This window comes from Rattus norvegicus, chromosome 5, assembly GCF_021556685.1.
Source record: "Rattus norvegicus strain SHRSP/BbbUtx chromosome 5, alternate assembly SHRSP_T2T, whole genome shotgun sequence".
NCBI classification, from domain to species: domain Eukaryota; kingdom Metazoa; phylum Chordata; class Mammalia; order Rodentia; family Muridae; genus Rattus; species Rattus norvegicus.
In genome coordinates this window covers 84,355,501-84,373,919 of record NC_141538.1, presented here as the reverse complement: position 1 = coordinate 84,373,919, position 18,419 = coordinate 84,355,501, and the positions used below count along the sequence as shown (strand labels likewise).

The 18,419-nt window shown below is 42.1% G+C and overlaps 1 protein-coding gene across 1 annotated transcript in view; it reads right to left on the bottom strand.

Annotated features, from left to right (window-relative positions):
- The window catches only part of Pappa (pappalysin 1), a 230,363-nt gene that overhangs the window by 52,747 nt on the left and 159,197 nt on the right, over positions 1 to 18,419 (bottom strand). Inside the window, 4 exon segments of the mRNA NM_001401319.1 lie at positions 1,724 to 1,892; positions 9,876 to 10,089; positions 13,125 to 13,260; positions 14,194 to 14,307. Coding sequence (NP_001388248.1) covers positions 1,724 to 1,892; positions 9,876 to 10,089; positions 13,125 to 13,260; positions 14,194 to 14,307 — 633 coding nt within the window.

The window sequence follows — 18,419 nt, the reverse complement described above, 5'->3', positions numbered from 1 at the left end:
ACTGAACTGTCTAGCTGATTTAAACCAAACTAGAAAATGGCAGGGTTATGTAGGTGGAAGGGTGAGGCCATGCTATAGAGCCAAGAGAAGCCCTGACATTGGCAGCCCAGAGTCTTCCATTCAAGGAGGAAGCAGCCAAACCCTTGGGGGTTGAGAAGGCCAAATGTTGATTTGGGATTTTTAAAAGCAAAGGACATTTTCCTCTCTTAAGTACACATCAAAGGGAGCAGAGGTCTTTCACTGCCAAGTCAGCTTAATTGTTTCCATAGGAGTTCAGACCTGCCATGTCTGACACACAGAAGTAGGTGTCTAAGACAAGCCAGCCCAGAAGCTCTACACAAATAGGCGTTCCCAGCAATAAAGAATATGCCGCTGTGTGCTAGCAGTGCACATAGTCTACTGGTCTACTAGTGGGGCTGTGGAAAAGCAGTATCTAGAGACAGCTTTGGAACTCTCAAAGCTTGGGGCTGCTAAACTTGTCCCACCTACTCCCTTTGGACCCAAGACTCCCAGAGCAGCAACAGACTAAAGCAAGGTTTTCCATGTCACCTATCTCTACTCACTACCGATAGTTTCGTGCAGGACATTTCCCCACTTACAAGGGTTCCATCGATAACATGACTATGCTTCTGTCTGCTGTCTGTCTCATTGCTTACATTCCATGCCACTCCCATATGGGCAGCCAAATGAGGCCTTTGTTTATCAGGATATAAACCTGCCATGTCCTTCCACAACTTCTTGCTGCCATAACAACTTCAAACTTCCCATCTAAACTGGTAAGATCTGGCACCTGTGGACTCTGTTTGACCTTCTAGCCTCATGACTTGCATGATTTTTGAAAAAGAAAAACCAGTCTCCACATGTGGCACACTTACAGTATCAACAGGTTTCTACATATACTCCACTGCCAGAGCACACTTTTCTTGCTTGTATCCTGCAGACACGCCTCTGCCCATCAAGCCACTTCTCAGTTCTTATGTCACTTCCTCCAGGGCATTTTCCTTTAACACCCTCCCCCCATATTCCTGTAAACTCATGTCTCTTTGTCTTGGAACTCTCTGCTAGTCACTACGGAACAGTTCAATCTTAACAACTTTGTTTCTCTGGGACCTAATCAGTCTCTGATTTATGAAGAACTCATGCTTTGGGACGAATGAATGAACAAATGAACAAATGAATGAATGGATGGATGGCAACTCATAAACTGAGAACACCCATCTACTTAAAACAGCTTACTTCATTATGCAAAATTTGAGGGTCAGCATCTCAGTCCAATATGATCTCATTCCTAGGTCATAGATATGTATCCTCTGTACCAACACTCCATATGCTGCCTGTAATACTTCCTGGATAGAAGCCCTCTTCTTACAGAGTTCCAGTTGATTTGTTTGTTGGCTGTGTGGTTGATTCATTCATCATAATAAATCTACATGCATATAGTGTGTATATGTATATGTATACACATGCATATATGTGTACTGTGTTGTGTGTATACATATATATGAGAAAAGGCAGGAAAGAGAGGGGGAGGTTTGGAAGGGGTTAGGAAGGGGAACGAGAGAGAGAGAGAGAGAGAGAGAGAGAGAGAGAGAGAGAGAGAGTTTTCTTTATTTGTCTCATGTGGTAATAGTATTTCCAGTGCTGGGGATTCTGCAGAGAATCCATTCTACCCCTGCCAGCCTTCTCTGACTGAAAAAGGGCTCCCCTCTCTGAATCCACAAACCTGGCTCTTGATTAGCTCATCATCTCGCTGTATCTGCAGCACATAACCTGTCTGGCAGCTTACGGTGCACTGAGCACCATGATAACGATGGCTGCTGGAACAGTTGAGAGAAGCATTCTCCACAGTCAGTTCTGGGCAGTCCGTGGCTTCACAGGCAAAATGCACACAGCTGGGAAGGAAGAAATAAGAAGGTGAAGAGGGGTTTCCTCACAAGCCAACTTTACTCCACCTAGAAGAATTCTTCCCAAAATTTCAGGAAGCAAACACTGAAGAGAAGGGCATTGAGTCAGGCAAAAGCGATTCAGCTGATCGTGGTTATGGATTATGAAGAATACAAGAAATGGGGGCTGACAATCCTGGATTCCAGTCCTTTCACTTGAACACTCCAGTGAGTGCTGAGTTCCAGGATCAAGGGGACGATTGGATCCAATAATTTATAAACTGCATGTAGCTAAATTCCCAGCACATTCAAAGCCTCAACCAACAGTAGCTAATGTTACACAGACAGCCTGCTCTACTTGTTACCTAGAAATTGTATGACTTTGAAAAAACCATGTTGTTCGTTGGGGGCCTTGGTGTATCTGAAAGTTTATTCCACTTCTCAGAGCCATGAGGCCCAGTGACAGACTCAGGGAGCATCTTTGAGAACTGCAATGTAACTCACAAATCCTTGAGGAAAATGTACAGAAACCATGCCTTCCGTCTTGTTCTGGATGCTATCTTCATCGTTTAGCCAATCTGAATTCTGCACAGTCTTCAAGTCAGAGCTAATTGTATCAAAGCATTCTCTTATGTCTCTACATGAGTTCCATCCCAGACACTTTGCCTTCTTGTCTTTCATACCATTGCATCCCACTCAGTGCATTTCAAATCCAGGATGTAGGTGCCTCCCAGGCACCCAAATGTATACAAATCTTTAAGGATACAAGTAAACATGACATACACCCCCTTGAGCTTTGATAGCCTTTCCCATTAAGCAATTGAGTACACAGGCACTCAAGACCATTAGTAATTAATCACGGAGAGCATATCTAATTGAGTTCACTTCATCCTTGTGATAACCCTGTGAACTATGTGTTATTTGGTTTATTGTTGGAAAGATTGGAGCTTGGCAAGAATAAATCACTTGCTTACATTCTGATACCTATGCGTGACCCTTAGGTCTTCATAGCAAACTTTACCCTAGGGTCTGAACAAGAACATGACTTTGTATAGGGACAATGCCTGTTATATACTGTTATGCTTTGCATTATGAAGAAAAATGGCTTGTACCCAGATGTTGACTAGAGAGGAGCTACTGGCCATATCACCATCAATGGCTTGAAATTTTTACAGTAGTTGAAATTTCCTTTTCAGCAGCAAAATCCACTGTGTAAAAAAATTTCTATATTCATGTTCACCCTAAAACCTTGGTTATAGGTTATAGGGCTAAACAGGTGGCTAGATTTGCATCCAGATCATCCAGTCTTTGGTTTTCCTGGTTTTTATTTGTTGGTTTGTTTGTTTTTATTTTTATTTTTTAGTGTCTGTGTGTTTGGGGGGGGGGCTTCAAGACAAGGTCTCCCTCTGTAGCTCTCACTGTCCTGGAGCTCAATATGGAGTCCGGCCTAGCCTCAAGCACACAGAGATTCATCTTCCTTTGTTTCCCGAGTGCACTAACTGAAGGCATGCACTACTATGCCTGGAATTTGTTTTCATATTTTTTGGATAAATATATATAAAAGAGTTTGGCCAGGAACATCTTCATTAGGATGCTCTGAACTTTCGTGGTATCCGTTTTGATCCTCACCAGTATTTTGGTTTTAGGAGGGAGTGAGGATCTGGATATTAATCTTCTCAACTACTCAACTTATCTGGTGAGGAACAGAGCAGGACATTTTCGTGGAAGTGAAAACCTATAACATATTTTATGAGCAAATCTAGTCTTTAAAATAGTCAGTCAAGGTCAATAATTTCATATGTGGCTCAGACCCTCTGGATGTAGCTTTGTTGCCTCCTCACACCCCTATGAACTTCCGAATAAGTTGGCACTGTGTATCCCCTGTTGAGCTATTATGATAACATCATGCTGTACTGACGTGAAGATCTAGGAGAGACTGTGACTGTGGAGTCAGCATATGTGCTTTGACAACAAGCAGTGCACTGCTCACATTGTTCAAATGCTGGGAAAAAGAGCCACATGAACAAAACAGCTTAGTCTGTAAGCTGGGAGCTCCCAACTTGTCTCTCTGCCCTCTGCCTTATCATTCAGACATTCGGATTCTGTACTCTCAGAAGGCCCCTGGGTGTCCATCCTATCAGGACTCTGAAGGAAAGCATCCTGGGGCAATGAAAGGAGAACCACCACCTGTCCCCTGCTTTGCGCTTGCCATGTTTTTTTAGTAGTCAAGGAAAAACTGCAATACTTAATTTCATAGAATGAAAGAATGTGTAAGAGTGAGGAATGTTTAAGCTCAAGGTACAACTCAGTAATTTATCACATGCTCAATGTGAAAAGCTGAGCAGCACCCTAGTCTCCTAACCTAGATATTGGCAGAAGTAGCCTGATTTATCTCTCAGAGTTATCACCAAATGAACTGCCATCCATTCATTCATTTAATAGACGCTACCTTGGCATCTCACTGGGTAAGGTACTGTTAGGAGGCTATATCAGGTGTCTATCACCCTGTGTATTGAAGAGGAAGTTCATGTACTTAAGTGCCTACACAAATTCACACAGTTATATATACAGTAAGTCCATTAAGACCAAAGAGAAATTATACTGAGCCATTGTTTCGGGGATGGGGGGGGTGGGATTAGGATGAATTTTAATGGAAGGACCTATAAGGAAGGAAAATTCTGAGTAAGACCTGGATGAAATGTAAGGATGAACTTTACAAAGTTTGGGGACACAGGGATCTAGGCAAAGTGGAGAGGAGATATGTAGAACCACGATGGGATATAGCTTGGTGTACTAGGAACATTAGTACCGAATAAATGCTTTAGAAGCTCTGGAACTCCACAACAAGATGGCTTTTCTGTTCTGTCCCTTTCTGCTATATGAGGAAAATATCCCCTGCTTTTGGGAACCTTCTTATTAAAGGGTTCTGTATTTTAGACAGGAGCAGGTAGTAGTGAACTAATGAGATCAGTGAGATTTCTTCATTCCAGAACAGTGTTCTCAACCTTCCCAATGCTGCAACCCTCGACTATAGTTCCTTACGTTGCTGTGACTCCCCAACCATAAAAAGTATTTTCACTGCCACTTCATAACTTTAATTCACTACTTTTATGAATAATAAATACTGATATTTTCGATGGTCTTAGGTGACCTCTATGAAAAGGTAGTTTGATGCTGAAAGTGTTCATGACACACATGTGCAACGTTCTAGATTTTGTTAGAACATTGAATCTTCTGTTTCATTTTGATGTTCAGAATGGCCTAAAGGAGGGATTATTTTCCAAAACCTAATATCCCTTCTATTATGGGGCAATTCTTAGGACTAGTATCTTCTTAGAATGCACTTTGGAAGTAAAGCATCCTTTGTTTTTCAGCATCTCTGTCTCCACCTGGCTTGCAGACTTGCAAATAACAAAGGAAGAAGAGGAAATGAAGTAAGAAATGCCAGGCACTAGCCACTGAGTCTCACTATAACACCTTCTCTGCAACCGCACAGGGACTCCTTGAGGTACTGATATTGTTCCCGTTTGAGAATACACATTTGGGATTGCATGCCCAAAGTAGCATTTTAGCCTGGACAGAGTTCCAATAGACATCGGCCACTGTGTTCCCTCGGCCCTAGTTCTTTCCCACTCTTTAGAAAAGGTTGTGTGCCACACACTGCAGAAAAATGATGGCTGAATGTCTCACATACCCCACCCCAATACAGCTGTGATTCATTTCTAAAATACAAAACGAAGGACGATGAAACAAAAGGCTCTGATTTTAAAAGGGGAACTCAAGACTAATGATGGACGGTCAATAAAAAAGGAGCTAAAGAAAGTTGTCTGAAGGAAGAATATGGTTGTGCGCCGCTGAAAGAGCAAATGTACCAAGTTCTCATATTGAGGGGCAAAGGTGATCTTTTTCCTCTCTCTCTCTCTCTCTCTCTCTCTCTCTCTCTCTCTCTCTCTCTCTCTCTCTCTCTCTCTCTCCATGTGCCCAAACGCCCCTGTATCTATCTACTTACACCTTCGAGATCTTCATGAGGATAGAACCATTTGTAATACCTTAGCAATTTTTTTAGCTTCCCTTCCTCCCCCATAGAGAATTAAAATGGGAATCCCACACCTCATGGCTGACACCTAGGCAAATCTACCAGCCAGGACAAAACTGATATTGGAGGGCTGGAAAGGACTTTACTCCTGGGTCTGTTCTTTAAGTCCTCTCTTAAGTCCTATGGCCTTCTGCTTAGCCAATATTATGCCATTAAATGGCAGTCACCACTACCACAACAACAGATGGAGGGCCATATGGTCAAAACTGGTAAATGAGAGGAAATGTAAGCTAGGCACCAACTCTTCAGGTCATTGAGAGAGACAGAAACAAGTTAGCCTGATAGGACTTCCTTTTCATTCACAGAAATTGGGGTCAAGGGCAAGTGATAGTAAAACATTTACAACCCAGCAGTTTAATGGTGCTAGTGTATGGAGACCAGTGAAGACTAAGAGATTGAAGCTCAGTGACCCCCACATGGTATGCAGACAGACTACTAAAACTCAGGGTGAACTGATAGCTGCCCTCTGACCAGTGTCTGGCTACAGAAGCAGGGTTATTTTTTGTAAGTCTGGTTTCCCTGTAAACAGAGGCCTGTGGATTCAGTATGATGTATTAGATAGTTCCACATGACCATGAGTACCTTCAGCCTGAGTTTGAAATGCTATATATGAAGTCCTGTTACTGCATAAGGTATTATACACTTTGGGTCCTGGAAGTGTGTACTCCAGGAGCAGCTGTCTCCATCCTAGGTCCTCTTCTCCCCAACTGAAAAGAGTTCATCACAGACACATGAAGAACTTGTATCTAGCAAAGAGCCTTCTACAAAGTTAGGTACCACGTCTGGAGAGGTGGTAACATGTGGAAAGGAAAACATTTGAAGTTGAGGAAGAGAATAGGAAAATAAAAGAGGTGGAAGAAGGTAACAGGGAAGGAAGGAGAGAGGTCAGGGAAAGGGAGAAGTGGAAATAACTTTAAATACTTAGGCTACTGAAATTTATAATATAGTCCTTGATTTGTGTTAAGAACCACCGAGTGCATGGATGGATGGATGGATGGATGGATGGATGGATGGATGGATGGATGGATGGATGGGCGGATTGTGTGGTGTGTGTGTGTATGTGTGTGTGTGTGTGTGTGTGTGTGTGTGTGTGTGTGTGTGTGTGTGAACAGTGTAGGAGAATAAAGAAAAGGAAAGGGAGATGTACTATACAAAGACAGACACTGGGGCGTCTTATCATGACTACAGTCTTTTTCCTTAAAGAAGCCTTTTAGCTTTCTACTCCACCCCTGTGATCTCCCATTTGTGCATCATTCTCTAACTAGGTACAGCTGAATTCTACAACTGGACCTCTAACTTGAAATCTGATCCTATTGGTGGAGGAGAGTTCGTAATCCATGCACAATATTGCTCAGATGCTAAGAATTCTTGAATCTAGGTCAGAAAACATCTTCTACGCTGATGTTGCTATAAAATCTGTGGTTCTTAATACATTACTTCTCTCAAGGTAGCTCAATGGATCTCATAGGGTTCCCTGGGGATGAAAGTGGGAGGGAGAAGAGGAAGAGCTGGAGGGAGGAGAGAAAAGCATCTGGGAGGGAAGGAAAACTGCCCTTTTCTGCCAGAAAAACAGCCTAGAGTAAAGTGGAAAGGTCAAAGGAGAGCTGACTGGAGTCTCTGCTGTAAAAAGCAATGACCTCTATGATTTGCTGATTTCAAGAATGAAGGACCATATCCCAGTCCTTTGAACACGTTGTTGTTTATTTTTCTTGTCTTCTGGGTTGTTTTACTACATTTGCATGATTGTAGAGTCCTGCCTGTTTTTGTCAATGCCTCTGCAGCTCCCCAAGAACAGCTGCTGTCCTTTCCCCAGTGGGGCATTCAGAAGGATCCTGTAGCTTTGCAGCCTCAGCCTTCTGTGCAGTCTGGTCCAAGTGCAGGGCCCAGTCAGCCAAAGCCTTCCTGGCTGCCTCTGCATCCCTAACTAGAAGGGTGAATGACAAGTCCTGAAGATTCCTCTTATCCCATTCATGTTCTTCATACATAGGGCAGGGGTCATCCCTCTTACTGCCTACTCTTCATGGACTCACTGACTGTTTCTCTGAGTCACACTGTCCCAAACCAGGCGTAGGAATGAAATAAGGTAATGCAGTTATTATGGGCTTAAGAGAAGTTTGTTCTTCCCTCTCTCTTCTTACTTTTCCTAGCTCTTGGAATTACAGACTGCAAAACCGGGAAAGAGCCACAGATAATATACTATTCATCAGCATCTCTTAAGGAGAAATGCAGGCTCAAAGAAGGGGTTGAATACAGTCCACAGTCACATGAAACAGACAGGATAAAGTTTTGTCTCAGCTCCATGGTTCTCTACCACTAAAGAACTACGTAATCATATATCAACTGACTGGTTTCAGAATGTAAACACTGTTCAGCACACAGGAATCATTAGTTTAGAGCTTCGAGGAGTCAGTGCTGGCTTTGGTCAGCTTGTGGATGGTACAGACAAAAATCCGAAGTTGGGAACACATTGTGGAAAAGATGCAATGGATTTGCATTTTCTATCGACGTTGTTTTCCTGGCTTCAGAGAATTAACTTATTTTTATAGAGACTGGAGAGCTGGGGATAGAGAAGTGCTGTGAGGACGAAATATGACAATGAAGGGTATTTAAGGAGCTCTTCCATCACAGTGATTGCGACACATTTTGCACAACAGAAGCTGGAGAGACTGTGGGTGCAAAACAATGTGGATTTTGCAACTACCTTTTGTGTCCTCTGTGGGAACAGGGGCGTGGGAAAGGCTAATGTCCCCCTCCCATCACCAGTCCTCTTCCCTTCCTTGCCCCCAGGTGTACAGGGTAGGGCAGAAATGCCACACAGAGGGGCTTCAGTCTTCAGAGCCCACCAAAATGCCAGCTCTCCCTCTGGATTTTATTGAACAAACATGAGAGACAGTGACTCTGGAACATTTCCTGTTGCAGGTCCTCAGAATCCTACATGGTGACACTAAGTATGAATATGTTCTTAGCCCTAGATTATCTCTGAGATTTCTTCCACTTCTGACTTTTAAGAGCAATAGACAGCTTTGTGTACACAGAGGTACCACCATTGTGGTTGGAAGGTGACAGTTGGTAACAGTCCTCACTGTTACATTAACTTTGTCCAGTGAATGTCATGCAAGGTCACTTTCACCTACACTATAGTACTTCAGCCTCACGATTACCCCTATGGGTAGATGTCATCACCGACATCTTCCTAAATAGGAAACCGAGACTCTGAAAAGTGAAAGGACTCATGGAAGGACATAATCTCAGAATCAATAATGTGGACATTGAAGCCCAAGATTAGCATTTTCCCCAAATTCCTTCTTCCAAATAAATAATGTCCTCTCATGGCAAGAATTGAACAGTATTAACAGATAACAGATCATAGATGTGACGCAGTGAAAACACAAACTCTTCCACCTCTGGGGAAATATCAGGAACTAGGCCCACAGAACATGTGGGGATTTCACTCATTAAAATACACAGTGAACTGGAATGAAGCAAATGGTAGTCACATCATCATCAATTGGGGAGGATCACGTCACCTGCCAAGTCTCCACCATCAAAATAGATACTAAGAACCAAGAATTGATATACCTGCCCTGTCTTTGTTCAGATGGGGATGTTGCAGCCTAGAGCAGAAAATTGCTATTTCGAGTTCACTTTCTATCCTGCCATCATTTCAGTAGTTGCAGGACAGGTGAAAGGAGGGGTCCTTTCTACTTTCTAGTAATTGACTCCAACATTCAAGGACTTTTGGTTCTCTCTATCTTGAAGGACAAACTGACCAGAAATCAGAGAATGGAAACTGAAGGAACAGGTAGAAATTAACAGCAGCAGCAGCAGTGGCTATTCAGACTCTCTGTCTCCACTTACTACAAATGATCCAGGGTAAGGAGGCCCTGGTCGCTTACCTCTGCTCAGCAGGGCTGTAGGTCTCTCCTCTCTGGCAGCTGCTCAGGGTGACGGGGTCAAAGTTGTCGAAGGATCGGAGGGCCACCCCCGAGATGGCGACCAGGGGCGAACTGAAGCTCACATGTACCGCCTGGCTGTGGTAGAAGGGCTGGCTGAGGTCATGGACCACAGGGATAATCAGGGGATTGTTTCTGCAGCTCAAGACATGGAGGCCTGTCAGGGGAGACAGAGGGCCGAGGGGCCAGGCTCATTACTCAAGGCCAGTCACGCCCTCCCCTACGGGCCCTTCCCGAAGCCCCCAGACCCTTTCATGTCACTCCACAAAAGCACCATTGGGCGGCCAAGGAGGATTTTGAGTTTGATTGAAAGTTTCTTTGTCTGCCTTTTTTCTTGCTTCCAAATCTTTCCAATCCCCCTGCCTCCCTGGCCCCTAAGCTTTCCTTCACCTAATGCCCACAGTCTCTCCCTCCCCCAAACGGCCACCCTCAGCCAAGCATCTATGGCTCTCCCTCCCTCCCACGTTGCTTCAGGACTTGAAGGTTTGAGCTTTCTGTGTTCATGCTGCTTGCCTGGGCTCTCAAAGATTGGAGAAATAATTCATAAGAGCAAGCCCTTCCCAGAGTAAGAAGCTCACTGTTAACGCTCATCAGCAGGCCTGTGAGCAACTCTGGGTGGGAAGGACCTCTGCCTGATCTTCAAGGATGGAAACCGGGGTGCACAGACAAGCACAGCATGGTTGCAGCACCAAATACAAGTAGAACTCAAATTTGGCTCAGACAAGTCTTTCATGTTTTATTGTTCCTTTCCTCGGGGTTAGGAAGGGAGGGATGGTAGCATAGAGAAAAGACACATGGTTTGCACAGAGTAAGGAGAGGATTGGGCAAGTGGGATAGAGTGGGGAGGTCAAAAGCGGGCTTCAGTGTTTAGTTACTTGTTGGTGACGGAATTCTAGCAAGTTCTTAAACCTTCATTTCTACATTGTAAAAGTAGCATGGTCTTGACCATGTGCTGACAGATGGGAGAGTTCTCCTTGTGGGAGGAGGAAGTCCTGGGCCCATCAGGTGTCCTTTTTCTGCTTTACACTCTTAATGACACTAAGCCTCTGCTCAGTAGTCTGGAGGCAGAGAACAGGACGATCCGGTGGGAAGAGAGAGGAAACCGTCAAAGCCTTAGATAACAACAATGGGATCCAACGACCTTCTGGCAAGCCTGACATTTCCACTGTCTGCTCCTCACCCTATGCAGTGCCAGGATAACTATGAAAATATTTGCTTGTAAGTTTGGGAAATTTCCCAGGAATCCAGAGAAGTCCTAAGGGATTTTTCTTTCTCTTTCTTCAAGATATGTTTTCCCTTTGCCTTAAAACTACTAAATAAATAAACATGTAAACAAAACAACAAAGTTCTTTTTGCTTCTTTGGCTTTCATTTGACCCAGAAGTGACCCTTTGTCTGCTTGCTCCTTCAGAGTTTTGAAATGGGTTCTCCTACACAATGATGTGCACATGGCTTTGAAGTGCCAATCCAAGCCTCACCCAGAATTCCAAACACTTGCAATAAATGCCCAAAGTTCTCCAGAATTGATGGCTAGAGTAATGTGTAACAATATTCTTAATGAGACGAGGACATGGTGCCAACTTTTACACTAGGAGTGGTCATAGTAGTGACAGCTAATGTCTCCTCTAACCACATGGTACATCTCTCAATGCAATCCAAGAACACCAGGCTTTTCGTAGGGTGCTATGGTGTCAATAAAATTGTTCGCCTTTTCAAAGTGAGTTAACAATAAATATGGGATTCAAACTTTGAATCTTAATTTTAGAGTCATTCCTCTGCTCATACAAAAACAAAAATAAATGTGCTTAGATGGTACAATGTCAGGAGCACAAAGGACCTAGACCTCACAGATACCAGGAGGGAAAGCAGAAAATGTTAAACATGCAGTGTTGTCTGTTCAAAGGAAGAGACATGTAACCTGTTCTACATCCGAAGGCTGGGAATGAAGGCTGCTAATAGCCTAGGTAATTTTTGTGCCATCTCTGTGGTCAGTTCATTCCTAGCTCCCCAAAACTCCCACAACCAGGGCCAGAGGTGGCTATTAACCTGAATGACTATACTATTTGTTTGACTGAGGGCACAGCACGTCCTCTCCTAGACCCACAAGATAATACATGTAGCCCATCTCCAGAACCTAGCTTCATTGAAGAAGTAATATTTGTTTGAGAAAGGATTCCATGTGATTGTGCAGAGGGGATTGTGTTACACAAGGAAACTTTTTTTTAAATTTATTTAATACTTAATAATAATTCTTTGGTTTCCGGGCAAACATCCCCCTCCCCCCTCCCCTTCCTTATGGGTGTTCCCCTACCAACCCTCCCCCCATTGCCGCCCTCCCCCCAACAGTCTAGTTCACTGGGGGTTCACTCTTAGCAGGACCCAGGGCTTCCCCTTCCACTGGTGCTCTTACTAGGATATTCATTGCTACCTATGAGGTCAGAGTCCAGGGTACAAGGAAACTTTTTAATCCAAATTGTACAGTACTTAAATACACCTAAATAAAGTGCTTGATGTCAGACACTAGAAGACTGAACCAACACTGTGCACTGAGTCATGTTGAATTGGATTTCCTTCCAGCTGGTAAAAGTTGTCACTGTTTGCTCAGATGTTTGCAGCAACCTCCAGAGGACAAGTGAATACCTCTCATGCCCTTGCTCCCCAGTAAGCAGGACCTGTCCTCTCACTTACTTCTCAAACCCCAAAGCTAATTGAAAGTTTTCTATTATCTGTGTCCACATGTATATCCCTTGGAAAATATGCCAAATACACAACCATTATTGAGATTTTCCAAGACATCTAGAGATATGATTCTAAAACCTGATTTCTCTCAGTTCCAGTTTGCTGTGTCCTATGTTCTCCTATTGTTTTGCAATTGTTTTTAAATGATGACATATGGTGGGGAAATGGGCTTGCTTAGTCTCCTTCTCAGAGTCCTTTGAGGATTCTCTGGATGCCTACGTTTAAAGACATGTAATGAAGCAAGCCAATGAAGTTCAAGTTTTGCCACTGAATCATTATCTTTATATTTGCCCAATTTGGATACACAAAGAACTATTGATTAAAGTGATTCCAAATAGAAAAGAGTCAAACAAATGAAGGGAAAGAAGATCTTTCTTGAAATGGAGGGGGAGGGGGTAACCACACATAGGAAGAGGAACCCAGTGATGAACCAAGCCCACTATAGCATGCTTGCCTAAATCGTGGCTTTGATCTTTGGTATCAAGCAACTGAACACTGATGGTCTCTTGCTTTTGGTCCCCATAGTATGTCCCATCAGTCACCAGGTGAATAATAACAGCTGCAGCCACCATTGGCTGAGAGAAATATGTCTGAAATAGAGAAGACATGATATAGTCATTAATTTACTCAGCCACATGGTAAAAATAACCTATCATGCTAGAGTGAAGCAAAGGAGAATCTTGATTTTTTTTTCACATTTTTCTCTCAATGGGAAAGGAGGAGGCAGAGGATTCCAGTGCAGAGCCCAGGCCAGAAACCTTGCTTCAGACTAAGCTTTTTCCTGCTCTTTTGTGAGTCTGGTAGATGCCTGGAACATTCTGAGCCTAACTTAGTTCCTTCATAGTTGATTAAAGGAAGTGGCTCATAGGGTCACTGTGAAGTTCTATTAAGACAAAGGGAATATAGTGTCTAGCACAAGGATAGTACATAGTGAAATTTCACATGGACATCAAACACATTGTAGGTTTATTACCCATCACTTATCTCCACTCTTCTGTCTACTAGGTCCCAACATGATAAAGCCAAATAAGGCATGGTCCTGGAAATTCTGTGAACCATGGGGCTTAAAGTATGTCAATGACACATAAATAAAAAATAAACCCAGTTCACAGTCTGTACCCAAGAAGGTGAAGCCACACAAAGATGTGAAACACCAGGAGAAGGTTACTGTTTAATGAGTGACCAAGCATACACAAAGCTACAAAGAGGCCAATGTTCACTTCTTTCTCTGGGTCAGTGTAGACTCCATGAAGAAAGAGATTATGATTTTAGAACTTTGAATAATAAGTAATAGGCAGATTTCAAATTCTCTGCAATATAAACATTCAATGAGGCATCCTATGAGCAATTATGGGATTTGGTTGTAGAAGGCATCCCATGAATATGTTTCAGTTTCCTGTCTTTACAAATTCACAGTCTTGGAGGGTGGAAAGAACATCTTGAGAAAAAGTCATTAGAGTGGTTAGTACATCCTTGAAGCAAGACCTATACATCACGCCTCTCAAAATCAGGAGAGCTCTTACCTGGAGCCAGAATGTGGTCTGAGGCAGCTGATAGTATGGGTAATTGATGGTGCAAGGATACCAAGCATGCTGGGAAATGCCTTCACTGAGATCTATCACCTTGGTTCGACACACCTGGCAAAAGATGGAGGAAAAAGATGTTTCAAGGGTGCTGAGAATTCAGCTAAAGTTAATGAACCTTTAGCATTCATGTGCTTGGTTGGTGGTGGAATGGAAAGCAGGAGTGAATAGATTGAAGCTGCTCCAGAAACTCACACTTTATTGTTGAAATAATCCCCAATGCTGGAAAAGAAAGGACGCATGACATATTTCAGTGGCAGAATGACAGTGACATTCTCATGGGAACAAATCCTGAAGGAGTTGACATTGAATCTGGTCCTGGAAGGCATTGTAAGAAGAAATAGAAGGGAAGGTTCAAAAGAAAACAGAGTCCTAAGTTGTTATAAATTACCCAGCGATCAGAAAGCTCGAGGAAAGCTGTGAAGATGAGTGTTGTGAGATTGCTCTTACTGAATTCTCAAAGCCATGTGGTGTATGGTGACCATAAAATTGGGCTCATAGCTTCACAATGACAGAAAAGTACTGAGTATGAACTCTGGTTTCTATGCTATCATGAAAAATCAGCTCCATGGAATCCTTCCTCTCCTTCTTCTTCCTCCCTCTTCCCTACACCCCACTGCCCTCTTTCTCCCAATGATGTTAATATTAAAGTGTTACAATTATCAAGAAGAATGCATGCATGGGCATGTTTTTTCTTTTAATTAGTGGAGTTTCTCATGTATCCAACTGTCATTCCATTTACCAAGTTATTTGATTCATTCAAATGTTATGTACTAAAAACTATGTATCAAGAACTAGGGAGCACAAGCTACATAAAATTAAGGTGGAGAGCAGACATAGCATCAAAATATCAATCAAGTAATCCCTCACACGTGTGCAAACTGACCAAGTTCAGTGTGAGGAAAGGGGTGAAAAGGGGAGCTGTTGAGATTGGCCAGATGTTTGGCAGAAGATTATCCTGAATTAACACTTTTCCTCTGATCTGCAATGTGACTCTTCTCGCAGAACTTCCATGTGCTCTTGGGCCTACTATTTTACAGCTCCAGGTCATAGTCTAGTTCTTTGAGAAGTAAAGCAGACCTATAAAGTTCAGAAGATCTTAAAAGCTCTAGAAATAAACAGGAAGACAATCTAATGTCAATCAAACTAAACTGCACACACACAATAAACAAAACAAAGAGCAAAATAAATAGTTCTTAATCAAATATGTCCAGTTCTTTAATATATGTACATATATGCATGCATATCTGGAGATAGTCTTGGTGTTCAACTTTTGGGGATAGGATGCAAAAGTGAGAAATATTCTTATGGTTGAATTACACAAAGCAAAAGAATATTAAAATGAATTCAATTAGATTCATGTGAGCCCAGATCAAACAAAATGAAAAGTTAGTGGTGAATTGTATGACACCTACATGGACCCATGGCAACAATCAGTGAAAAGGAGAAATGACACGTAAATGTCTAAGCTCATTCTAACATATTTGTTAAAACCATACATTAAAAGCTCTGTATGTGACCAGAGGTTAGTATAGATTGCACACATCAAGAGAAAACATGCATTGAATGCTAAGGTGTCAGCTGAAACGGTGTCAAGGAAGTGGAGGAAAATGTGTGGAATCTTATGTGCAGTGGATTATTACAGAAAGAAGAAAGAAGCAAGAAAGACAAGATACACACAAGAATCAATTTAGGTACTGCGCACACTAGTTACAATGCATATACTTGACAAACATCACTGATTTGTTTACATTATTTCATTTAGATCATGAATTAAAAGGATATAAAACTCTTTAGTCCTTGCTTACCACTTGTAATTATAGCTAGTTAGAAATCTGAAGTAAAACCAGTTGAGGCACAGGGTTCAAAGCCAGCCTGGATTATGTAGCATAGATGTTCCTTGTTTTTTCAAACCCAATGAATACAATCACCAAAATATCAGCTTATAAAGCCATGGAAATAGATGTAAAACTATTGGTATTAACTCCCTTTAACACTGTGCTTTAGGACTGGACTAAGTCAGGTTCTTCTGAAAAACCTAACCTGTCTTTACCTGAGCATCACCAAACCTTCTTTTAATATGCCAAGAATCCCACCTATGCACATGCTCAGTTCCGAGTGTTCCTCTTTCCATCATATCTTGGGATAGTTCTCAGAAAATGTCAAGTCTTTGGTTGATTGCTCATCTCTAAAGAAGACTTTTATACCACACAACTCCTAAGGCTCAGGGAACATACAGAAGTGGAAGTAGAAAAAAAATGTGAGAGCCCAAAACAGGGAGAATAGCTGCAAACTGCAATTGTCAATTTTGAATTCTCAGCAGCTTTGGATACCTGCACTGGATGTACACCTGATTAGGTCTTTCAACAGTCTGTTATGGAAGGAAGAGCTCATTGCTCTCTACCGCTCTTTGATAACATATTGGCCATTAGTAAGTTCTGAGGTAAGTATGGTCCTTGCGTTCAGTTAACATACCCACTGGTGGAACCACCAGGTACCAATGGACAGTTCAAATGGCTCATAGATGTAGTCATATAGTCAACCCTGGTTAAGTTGAGGATCACAAAACCAAAGATATGAATATGAGACAAGAGTACATAGGAAAGAGTGATAGTTGATGGTGGAGGAGGAATATAAGAGATTCAGGGTTAAGAGTAATTTGAATTGTAATGAATTTTACTGAAAGGAATGTATTTCTCATGCTGACTATTCAGTCTCTAATTAATAAATTTAGGCATTGTTTCTGTTCTTTACACTTACGCCGATAAGCTGTTGTAACCACATATGTTCATATAGCATCTGACTCCCATTAAAAATGTTTTGGTCTAAAAAAAGAGTAATCTGAATACATTATATACATGTATAAAATTAACAAGGAACAAAGTAACTAAATAAAAAATAAGAAGAAAACATCAAGTATCTGTTCAATTTACAGAAATGACACATTAAACAATGTTCAGACAAAACACATCTTGAACTGTAATAGTGACAGGCACTAAGTGATTCTACCTTTTAATAAAAATCATGGAGTAAGTTCATATTTGAGATTGCAAAGGGGCTGGGGATTTAGCTCAGTGGTAGGGGCTGGGGATTTAGCTCAGTGGTAGAGCGCTTACCTAGGAAGCGCAAGGCCCTGGGTTCGGTCCCCAGCTCCGAAAAAAAGAACCAAAAAAAAAAAAAAAGAGATTGCAAAGAAAATGCAGAAAGCCATGTGCACACTACACTTGGCTTACCCTCGTGTTACTATCCCCATCAATTCATTTTGGAAATCTCAGAGGAAGATAAACCACTTACACAACATTAACAAACATCAAATATCACCCAGAAGTTCAGTAGCAGACTTTAGACTAAGTAGACCTACTTCTAGTGAATGTTGGCTCAAAAACAGAGGGAGAATTAGGTCCTGCCTCTATGGACTTCTCTATGCATTTGAATAATGTATACGCCATAGACACAAAGGTGTCTAATCAATGATTCTCAACACCTGGTGTCAGATTGGATGTCAACTTAATATCAACTGAGTGAACCTTTTGTCTTCTATTGCCTTATAATATTTCATGCAAGAAAATTACTTAATTGTCTCATAAACATCAAAAAGTATCAAAACCATCAATTGCCAAAATTCCTTGCTGGGTCTGAGAGTCAGTGAGACCTGGGAATGCAATATTGGTTTCTTAAATATCACAGGGGATTTTTAGAAAGTACAAAGGTGCCAAGAATCACCTATCCCATTGTGCAAAATTAGACACAGATGCTGAGGATAAAACATAGTTAGTTTCACAGTCTAGTAGACAGTTTTTCAGCTTTTTTATTTTTCTCAAAACAACTGGGAGCAGGCTTAGGCAGAGCAGCTGGTAAACTGTGCTGTGACTTAGAACAGTATGAGACTTTGCACAAACCATCTATGGCATTTCAAAGCCTGGCCAGCTATCATTTGGAATGCACTCTCCTTGCATTCTTAGCTGCCTGTCTCCCCACAGAGTGTGGTGGAGCAGAACTCTGAGCTTCGAGCTGGGGGTCTTATCTCTGCATCTAAAGCATCCATGCTCAGAGAACTGGCCAACATGAACAAAACCTTCTTATTACTTAAGCATGATTTCCTCTTCTCTCTTCAGCTTTATCAGGACTAGATAGGTTCTTAGTGGAACATGGTGCTGTTATTTTGT